This window comes from Nicotiana tabacum, chromosome 22, assembly GCF_000715075.1.
Source record: "Nicotiana tabacum cultivar K326 chromosome 22, ASM71507v2, whole genome shotgun sequence".
Taxonomy (NCBI): Eukaryota; Viridiplantae; Streptophyta; class Magnoliopsida; order Solanales; family Solanaceae; genus Nicotiana; species Nicotiana tabacum.
In genome coordinates, this window is record NC_134101.1 from 68,611,247 (window position 1) to 68,621,874 (window position 10,628).

The 10,628-nt window shown below is 39.4% G+C and overlaps 2 protein-coding genes across 3 annotated transcripts; both read right to left on the reverse strand.

The window, feature by feature from the left end:
• Nucleotides 1-335: 335 nt before the first annotated feature.
• Nucleotides 336-2,257, reverse strand: LOC107811958 (uncharacterized). The gene has a single exon (XM_016636957.2). It carries the CDS (start codon nt 2,231-2,233, stop codon nt 482-484), a length of 1,752 nt encoding a protein of 583 aa, XP_016492443.2. The 5' UTR covers nt 2,234-2,257; the 3' UTR covers nt 336-481.
• A 564-nt stretch (nt 2,258-2,821) lies between these two features.
• LOC107829724 (serine/threonine-protein phosphatase PP1 isozyme 2) lies at nt 2,822-10,501 on the reverse strand. 2 transcript variants are annotated; one of them, XM_075242590.1, is made up of 4 exons: nt 9,901-10,501; nt 8,293-8,852; nt 8,041-8,222; nt 2,822-3,119 (listed from the first exon to the last, which is right to left on the reverse strand). In XM_075242590.1, the coding sequence occupies exons 1-3, from the start codon at nt 10,097-10,099 to the stop codon at nt 8,049-8,051; spliced, it is 933 nt and encodes a 310-aa protein (XP_075098691.1). In that variant the 5' UTR covers nt 10,100-10,501; the 3' UTR covers nt 2,822-3,119; nt 8,041-8,048.
• Nucleotides 10,502-10,628: the final 127 nt, after the last annotated feature.

The following is a 10,628-nucleotide window of genomic DNA, read 5'->3' on the forward strand; positions in this document are numbered from 1 at the left end:
AAATAACGTAAATTTTGCTAAGCTACGTTTTGGAGTAAAAATTTGAGACTTCTTAGCATTGAACTTTTAAATTTGGGCACACTAATGATTTAATCCTATCAGGTTTTGAATCGTCTATAGTAAATTACCAGGTTGAATTCCGTTTTGGAAGTAAAGACGATCCTGCATGTCATTTAGTTTTTTACAAAGTTAGAATGTCGCCAAAAAGCACTGGATAATAGTACTTAATCAAGCTTAAACAACACTTGACATTTATTACAGGATCTTCATAGCTGTCTACTCATAGTAAAAGAACAGAAAGAACTATTAATCTTTATAGCTGTTCTGGTGAGACAACAGTAAGAAACACACCAGACCTTTATTGATTTAAGGAAAAACTAGCAACTAAATGCAGCTCCTACGGTGTACAGGAGGTACGTGGTGGCAATGGGCCATGGTACGTAGAAGGTGGCAGGTTTGTTGGTGGGGTGGATGGTCTAGTTTATGGAGTGAGCAGAAGCCCATATGGAGGAGGAGAAGGGGGCGAATATGTAGTTGGTGGTGGTGGTGGTTGGCCATACGTAGGTGTAGGTGTAGGTGTAGGTGGTCGTGGCTGCCTATGAGGAGGAGGCGGTGAGTGAATTCGTCTTGGCGGAGGAGGAGAGATAGTCGGTGGTGGTTGGCCATAAGTAGGTGTAGGTGTAGGTGGTCGTAGCTGCCTATGAGGAGGAGGAGGCGAGTGAATTCGTCTTGGCGGAGGAGGAGAGAAAGTCGGTGGTGGTGACTGCACTTGGCGAGGCGGAGGCGAGTAAATTGGTGATGGTGGAGGTGGTGAGTATGCAGGTGGAGGAGGCGAGTATGTTGGTAGAGGCGGTGGTGGTTGTGCATATGCAGGGGGAGGAGGCGAGTATGTAGGTGGAGGAGGAGAATACGTTGGCGGTGGTGGTGGTGAGTATGCAGGTGGAGGAGGCGAGTATGTTGGTGGAGGCGGTGGTGGTTGTACATATGTAGGGGGAGGAGGCGAGTATGTAGGTGGAGGAGGAGAATACGTTGGCGGTGGTGGTGGTGAGTATGCAGGCAGAGGAGGGGAATACGCTGGGGTAGGTGGAGGTGATTGTCCATATGCGGGTGGAGGTGGCGAGAGGGATGGTGGTGGTGGAGGAGGTGAGTAAATTGGTGATGGAGGCGGTGGTGAAGGCGAATATGTAGGTGGAGGTGGGGAATACGTTGGTGGTGGTGGTGAGTATGCAAGCGGAGGAGACGAATATGTAGGTGGAGGTGGGGAATACGTTGGTGGTGGTGGTGAGTTTGCAGGCGGAGGAGGTGAGTAAATTGGTGATGGTGGCGGTGGCGAATATGTAGGCGGAGGAGGGAAGTACGTTGGTGGTGGTGAGTATGCAGGCGGAGGAGGCGAGTAAATTGGTGATGGTGGCGGTGGAGAGTATGTCGGTGGAGGAGGTGAGTATGTTGGTGAGGGCGGAGGTGGTTGTGCATATGCAGGTAGAGGAGGTGAGTAAGTTGGTGGTTGCCTATGGGGAGAAGGTGGTAGATGTCTTGGGGGTGTAGGCTGATGAGTAGGTGGTACATGTCGATGAGTGGGTGGTTGTGGTTGATGTCCACGTGAAGGTGGCGACGGTGTTGGTTGTACGTGTGTAGGTGGAGGAGGTGAGTAAGTCGGTGGTGGTTGCACTTGAGGAGGAAGCGAGTAGATTGGTTCCGGTGGTGGTTGTGCATATGTAGGTGGTGGAGTATGTCCATGTCGACTCGGAGGTGAAGGTTGAGGATGGCTTGGCGGGTGTTGTCCTCTAGGTGGCGTGTGTCCTCTAGATGGTGGCGTGTGTCCATGCGATGGTGGATGGCCGCCACCACGAGAGGGTGGAGGTGCACCATAGGAAGGTGGTGGATGACTTGGAGAAATCACAGGAGACGGCGGGGGATTGAACCCACGAGAGGGCGGCAAGTGTCCTCTATGCGGTGGAGGACCACCAACAGATGGTGGTAAATGGCCACGAGAAGGTGGTGGGTAGGCATGGCGAGGTGGAGCGTGCCTTGGTGACGGTACATGTCCACGACCCGGTGGTTGTGTTGTCGGAGCACTAGGCGGTTGATAGCCAATAGAACTTGGTGGTGGTTGACTGGTAACAGGCGGAGGAAGGTAACCACCATATTGAGTTGTTGCTTCTGCAGCAACTAAAGAAAGAATAGCGGTGCTCTGTAGCAATAAAACCAAGGCAAATAAAGTGCTTAGCTTCATTGGTAATGGCTAGCCAGTTGTAAGAACTCGGTACAATATTGATGGCATATATATATAGTAGTAGTTGACATTCAACAAGACTGAAATAGCTGAGTAGAGAAGACACTTGCCAGATCCACCACATAATCAGTGAATGTCGCATGCAGCGTTTACAAGTCCAAACCCAGACAATCCACAAAGCCTGGATGAAAAAGTGGAAGAGGTTTTGTTTTTACTTTATTTATTAACTAAACTATAACTACTACAGTAGTGTTTCTAAGGCACTTAAATGACCGAATGTTTCTGATAAGTAGAGTGAGATCACCTTCTCACATTCCCAATATTGTTTGTTTGTTCAAAAATTCAATGGACAGCTAAACTATTTGTCTAGTTTTACAACAGTGAACCTGATATAACGGAATCCTAAGTTCTGGAGCCCTAATTCTTGAATCTTGAACAAGTTATATTAGCTTTCGACATCCACACAGAGCAAAAAAGACCAGCAAGATAGAACTGAGCAATCACCACATAATGCCACGTATAATTAGAAGAAATCAGTAACACAAAGGTTTTATAATTTCTTGAGATAAATTAGAAAGGTGGCAAACCTTTTAGCATCAACCACTTAAATAAGATTGCACTGCAATTACAAACGGAGTGTATTTACACGTTAAATCATAGATTGCACGAGCAAATTTAAATAAGATAAATGACCCACCAAGAAAATACAGAGGAAAATTATTCTGGCCTTGAGACCACCGACACAAACTACAGTTAGGTAAATTTTCATCTCAAAATACATGGCCCTTAACAGACCGCCAGCTTCCTTCATCGGAAAACATGCTTGGATGATGAACATCACGAACGCCAGCATCTTCTACTGCTCTTTCCCAGCACATAAGCATTTCTGCATAAACCAACCATTCTCAGAATACAAATTACAAATCATTTCAAGTTTACATCATGCATAACTATACAAAAGTATACATCATGCACAACTATACAAAAGTTAAGAAGATTGTTTTGATGAAGAGACAAGCTTATATTCAACATAAGAGATTACATTTAGATGAAACTTAGGCATTTTTTGCTCGTACAAATCAAATAGTAGCACAACTGTTAAACATGTAATATATTCAGCTACAATATTCACACTAACGAAAAAACAAAAAACGTGAATCATGGAAGCAAAAAAAGGAATAGATATCCCCAGGGAATAATCAACATTACAAAGTACACTTGGTATGCACCTCTAAGGAATAATCCATCGTTTTAATCCATGGTTTCACTGGCAATATGAAGTATCACTTCTAGAGAGGTTAAGTAGCCGAAGTTTGACAAAACTTGTATAGCTGACATTTCATATTCCATGTATCGTACAATCTTATTTTTCTTTTTTTTTTTATCGCTACTTCCATGTACTGTACATTCAGTCTCATGAAATGATTATGCAAGACTTCTTAATCAAAGAGTAAAAAGAAGGTTTGATGTTAAAATCATTTACTTGTAAAATCATGAGAAAGCAGAGCTTTCAGTTCTTGAAGAGGGTTTCAAATTTGAAACTTCCCTTGCTGTAGTATAATTATGTCCGACAGATTGATTTTTCAAGTCAAGACTTTGTATTTCACGAAAGGTAGAGTTGATAAAGGACGATTGGAACATGCTTACACCCTGAAATTTGGAGTACACAGGTAGGGCATTTCACCTTACTTAGTCTGTACTTAGGTGAAGCCAGCAAGGAACTATGGCGTGAGCCTATACATGATTCTATCTTAAGAGAGCATTACTAAACAATAAATATTGCTAATAAAGTAATGCATTAAGTTAGGAACTTTATGGACGAATAAGTTAGTGCATCAACAATAGGAAATTACAAATTTAGTATAAAAGCCAGTCATAAATTGAACTAGAAAATTAAACCGCATCTTTGTGTCTAAATCAGTTATCTAAAATGATTTTTGAACTTAGTTGACAGAAATTTTACTTTAGTTACTTGATTGTCGATTTCAAACCTTTGTTCCATACAATTGTTTTTTCCTTTGTTTTTTCAGAGAGCAAGTTCCATACAATTGCTGTTTCTGGTTTAAAAAAAAAATTCTTGCATTGCATATGTTCATATACTCTTAATCTATGTCTTCCTTCATTACAATACATTCAAATCGACAACAATTCATGAAATGAAGATCTGTGGATGTGCATGCGTATAGGTTTTGCTTCTAAACAAAATCAACTAATCAAATGCAATTTTGGGAAAAAGACATGGAAGTTCTCATTCGTAGAGAGGCTTGATAACTCAGTTCTACAACCTTGACACATCACAGTGTCACTTAAAATCTTATAGAAAACGATGGTTGGTACCTAACAATTTATTTTAATTGTGGAAGTAAGAAAGAAGGATGAAGTATGAGTATGAGAAATGAGAAATGAGAAATGGAAGGATAACTTTGACGCATACCTTTACCTTTCCTAACGCTCAACGCATTTTTGTTTATGACGAATGCTCAACGCATTTCTTATAATAATTCATATTTGTTACATATTACTGGAATACTTAAAAACATCCTTCCTTTACTTTTTACAAATTCAGATACAAGACTCTATAACTAAGTATTTGTTAGATACTACTGGAATACATAATAACACCATTCCTTTACTTTCTTTACTAATCCAGACACAACACTATATTGCCCATCTGTTTGTCTGCTCAAGCTTTTGTAGTAGTTTCTTTTTTGTTGAAAAGAGCCTCCTAAAGAAACTTACTGGGAACACCCAAAAACTTCAAAAAAGAAAAATTAAACTACATTTTTTGTTTTGCACAAAATTTTCCTCATGAAAATCTCTGCACACACTTGCCAAAAAGTTGCCCAAACGCCCTTACAAGCATGATAAGGAATATAATGCACCTTATCCCTTCTCTTTCCTCTTCTCTTTCCTTTGAAGATTGAAAAGTCTTGTTTTAAGTACCATAGTCCACTTTTCTTTCAATCACCCATTGTAAGGTTTTGACAGGTTTTGTCTTCACTCACTTCTTTTGTGAGCAAGGAATAAATACGGAAGAATAAATAAGATAGATATATGTTGAAAATTTGAACCCAATAGGTGGTTAAGAAAAAACCTTGAATCACCAATGTTTTTGTAGCAAAGGGAAGTTAACCAGTAAAGCTTCTGCCTCAGTGTACATATAGGCTTTTGTCATACCCTTTCCCCACACTTAAAATAACACATGCAGCCAATGTATAAGAAAAGGAGAAACTAAAACAAACAAACAAATAAAAAAACAAACAAACAAAAAGAGCCAGCAGTAAGCTAGTGCATAAGGCCCTTTTCCATCAAATATTTTTTATCAGTAAAGAAACAAATTATTAAAGGAAGCTGCGCTAAGATGGTGACATGATACTTACATCCCCAAAAGGCAAGTGTCATCCCTTCTTAATCTCTTCATATGCACATTGAATATTACTACACAAACAAAGCTAACATATATAGTTGATCAAATTTGTCGCCATTCTTTATCTTCCCTCCAAAAGACAATCCCTAATCCCTAATAGTTAAGCATTGTCTTGGCCCAATATACATATGAGTAGCTAACATATATAGTTGATCATAATGATCCCTAGAAACTTAATCGCATCTAGTTTTAGCCAGTGTTATCAAAGGCGCGCTTTAAGCCCTAAAGCGAGGCTCAAAACATGTTGAGCGCTTCACCTTGCTTAACGGGCGCTTCAGTGTTGTCATCAAGGCTCTAAGGCATACTTTTCCTTGTTAACGAGCGTAACCCAAAAGACGTGACACTAAACAATTGATATTTCACTTTATCGTAAATTTTCTTTAATTTCTTTGTCCATATGCTTATAGATATTAGTCTTGGACTACACATACATATTTGTAGTTTTTCTCCATTTGAGCCTTTCTTCATTAAAGCCCACGCTTTATTTGCGCTTAAAGCCCCAACAGACCTTGGAGCTTTTTTGCGCTTTTCGCCTTTGATAACACTGGTTTCAGCAAACATTAAAGCAGAAAAGGCGGAAAGCAGCTTCAGAAGAAAAGGAATTTGTTCTGTGCTGAATCAATAATGGGCTTATACAGCACCTTACTACTTTGAAGAAGAAAGAATAGGGAAAAGATAGAATTTTCACATGAGCATTTTTCTTTGGAACACAGACCCTAAGAAGAGGACCAAAGAAGGAGTTCAAATGCACAATACGGGCGCACGTTTATCCAATGAAAGTTGGCTGTGGGATTAGGGTGAAGAAATATGGATATTCTATCTTTAAAAATTGTTAGTATCCCATGAACCAATGAGAGAGTACACCATACAACTAGAAAGCTATTCAGTAACCTTTGTTGATCTTGAGGGAGTAGTACTCCCTCCGTCCCACATTCATTGAGTCTACCTTGACTTGCAGAGAGATAAAGAGAAAGAAGTGTTGGTTTTGATAGAGATATGTTAAAAACAGTTAGGGTCTTAGGGATGGCAAATGGGGCAGGGCAGGGCAGGGCAAAACCTTAACGGAGCAGGGCAGGGCAAAGTCATAACGGGGCAGGGCAGGGCGGGTCAAAACACATTTTCAGAAAATAATAAATGGGGCAGGGCAGGTGTAGGGGCAGGATTTTTGCTGCAAGCACAAGCAAACAAACTGGAGTATTCTTCACTTGGGTGCGCATATTTCTGTACAAAGGCTTCAAATCATTTTAGCAAAGCATATAATTAATTAGTTGCCGAAATGTGTTTACTTATGAGTATTAACTGAAAGGGTTAATCATACTGGTCTTCCCATTTAATTAGTTTTAAAAATTATTCTTTCTTTCCTACTGTATCATAATCAAGATGACATGTTACAAAACCGTAATATCTAGTTAATTCATCATGAGAGATTAAATAACAAATAGTAAATGAGAAAGAATTCGAAGCTGGAAAAAAATCTGATGTGCTTCTTATTCTAAATACAAATGACAGTAGCATAATTTTGAGAAGAAAGACTAAAGCAAAGTCCAGACATAAATTAACCCTTTCATTAGTAAAAATGACAGTCCAGTGGTGTTTGTTTGAAAACAAAAAAGGAGTAATTAAGACTACTGTCATTTCTCATTCTAAGTAAAAATGACAGTAGCGTAATTTTGAGATGAGCCAACTAGTAATTTACAGTTCTAAACTTAAAAAGAAAAGCAAGAAAGAAAAAAGGAGCTATACAGGGCGGGGCGGGGCAGGGCTAAGTAGGGCGGGGCGGGGCAGGGCTAAGTTGAAAAAGAAAAAAACTGTTAAATGGGGGCAGGGCGGGTTGAATTTGTGGCAGGGCAATGCTTCACCCGCCCTGCCCTATTGCCATCTCTAAAACAGTTGTTGGACAATATGAATAGAGTAAAATGTAAAACATCAATATGATATACAATAGTAGCATTACGTGTAGTTAAGCTTTTAGGATTTAAAGATGGTAAACTTAACCATATAAAATAGTAACATTACGCGCGGCTAAACTTTTAGGTCTTGAAGCAGGTTAACTTTTCCAGTTAAAGAATGGTCAATATGAATGAAATGCCAAGGAAAGAATATCAACAAATAACATTCATTTTTTCTAGCAGGGAAGGGAAATGACAAGCACGACCCATAACCACATCTTTTTTTAAAGAAGGGATAGCTGGAGGCATTTTCCAGCTCTGGTGTATATGCATAACATGAGATCAGCACAGGCATTTTTTATTTATGGCACAGAAACAAGATCAATCAACGACAGAGGTTTCTTGATATGGTCATTACATAGAGTGATTGACCTATGCGTCAAATACACTGACCTTAGATGCCCCTGGGAGACACAGATATAAGCTATCACCTTTTGCTTCATAAGAACCGAGGTTTTCTATCTGTTGGCTTCAGAATCTGAAAAGAGCACATCAAATTTTCATCCACACTCATCATAGCACCAGCATTATCAAATTCGCCACAGTAGTTTGGTGCAGAAAATATAGTGACTAGCTGCCTTTCAGCAAAAAATTCATAGCCATCCTCCACAACCTAGGTAAGAGAATGTCTTAGTCAACACAAGGAATTAAAAAGAGGAGACCAAAAGTTAAAAAGGAAATACCTGATGGGCACGACAAACAAGGTCCATATCATGTTGCATCAAGAATTCTGCCACTTTATCAGAACCAAAGGTGTATGAGACACCCCTGTCATTCATACCCCAACCTTTAACTTCCCTACTAGGATCTGACCAAAGTAAATCACAAAGCAAACCGGAGTCTGGAATATCTGTTGGACGAGGTAAATTTCTTATCTCATCTAAGTCTGTCAGATCAGGAGAAAGACCACCATGCATGCAAAGTATTTTATCATCTATGAGAGCTGCCACAGGAAGACAGTTAAAACAATCAGTGAAGGTTTTCCACAGCCTCACATTGAATCGGCGCTTGCATTCATCATAAAATCCATATATCCGGTTAATAGAAGCACATTCATGATTCCCTCTTAACAGAAAGAAGTTCTCCGGGTATTTAATTTTGTAAGCAAGTAGAAGGCATATAGTTTCCAAACTCTGTTTGCCACGGTCAACATAGTCCCCTAAAAACAAATAATTAGCCTCCGGAGGGAACCCACCATATTCAAAAAGCCTCAGAAGATCACCATACTGTCCATGAATGTCACCTAGAATCCAGAAAAAAAAGGCGACAGATTAATAAGTTTGACCAAATACAAAAAGGATTGATTATGACTGTCTGACCCAACCAACCCACCTATGCCTCAACAAAGAAACAGAGACGTGAGATGAATTTAATGGAGAGGATGGAAAAAGTTAGCCAAAAAATAATCCTATAAGGAAATAAAAAGACTTCATGATATAAGACATATTATATAGATACAATATATACTATATAATAAGATATTAGAATAATGACAGCAGGATCACAAAGGAAGCATAGTACAATCAATTTACACGGCACGACAAGTTAGGAAATCTAGATACTGTAATTCTCAATCTCTCAGGAACTAGAAGACCAATCTCAATGATAAACACAAGGACTCTAAACCCTTCTCCCATATCCTATCAAACTACAGCAAAATAGATTAATCAAGAACCTGGTAATCCTATCAGAAAACATAGAAAGAGCCATGCTACTTACTAAAGACAAAATGAGAACTACGAAAAGGATATGCAGTATATCAAAGGCAACGCCATCCAAAAGCAGATATTACCATTCAACTATCTCCCATAAGTATATCAATAGTTCTGTTTTTACACTAAAAATACAAGCCACATGCCTGCTAGTAAGCCAATATAAAAGATGAGTGGGAAAACTGGCAACCAACCTTTAAAAACTCAAAAAAAATCACAATTTATTAAACTTAAGGAAGCAGCTTTTCATCTTATCCTGACTCAGACATGCACGTTTCAACGCAAGGAAACTCAACTTTCAAATTCATCAATAATCTATTGCATTTAACAAGGTAGAATAAGCACCTAAAAGACAAACTTAAGGTCCTCAAGCATTACAACTACAAGGAGTTTGACAAAATCAAATGCAACTATTATCCCCCTTAGCAGTTAAGATTAATTACATATAGAAGTAGTATGCCCAGCAGAGGCAAAAAAGAGTAGGCGATTTCTGTAATGGTGGGAGATGGCCAACATACATGTCATAACGATAGGCCTATACAAAGTAAGTGAAATAAGAGGGGTAGAACAGGGATTTACCACAGATCTTGATAGGGGCTTCAAGCTCCAAAAGATTGGGCTGGTGAAGGAAGATTTCTTTAGAAGCAGTACAAAGGGATCGAATCTCAGCTTCTGAGAGCTGAACCTGCCTAACAGTTCTTGCATTCCTAAACTCCAAAAGCCTGTTGATTATGTCATCAAGAACTGCAGGTTCTATCCCCTGCCCATTTTGAGCCATCACCCTCCCCGTAAACAAAACCTAAAAACCCAATAAAAAGCAAAGAATCACAAGAAAATGGGGTTTACAGCTTTTCGCAAGAACCCATTTTTCTCGTGGAGAAACAAACAAGAAAGAGTAAAGGTTTGATTTTGATGGCTTATATTATTGGTGGGATAAGAGAAAATGAGGCTGATGTGTGAGATATTTTTGGGGGTGAGGGGTTTGGGTTTGGGGGGCTGCAAACTCCGATGTCGGAGTCAGATGAATTCTGTGCAGCCCTTAGACCCTCTTTTGTGGCTCTTTGCTAAATGATAAGTGTAATTGCTATAAATCTGATATTCTAAGGTTCAATCAGAATCTAGGGTTTCCTTTAAAAAGTCACCGTTGAAGCCACTTGACCACCTGCTCACCCATCGTTGACTCTGTTTTTGTGACTGCTTTTTGATACATATCGTAGAAAATAATACTAATCATTTTTATTTTTTTTATTCTTCTTGCCCCTTCCCCTTACGCAGGGGAAAAGGAAAAGAAAATTGTCAGAAAGACT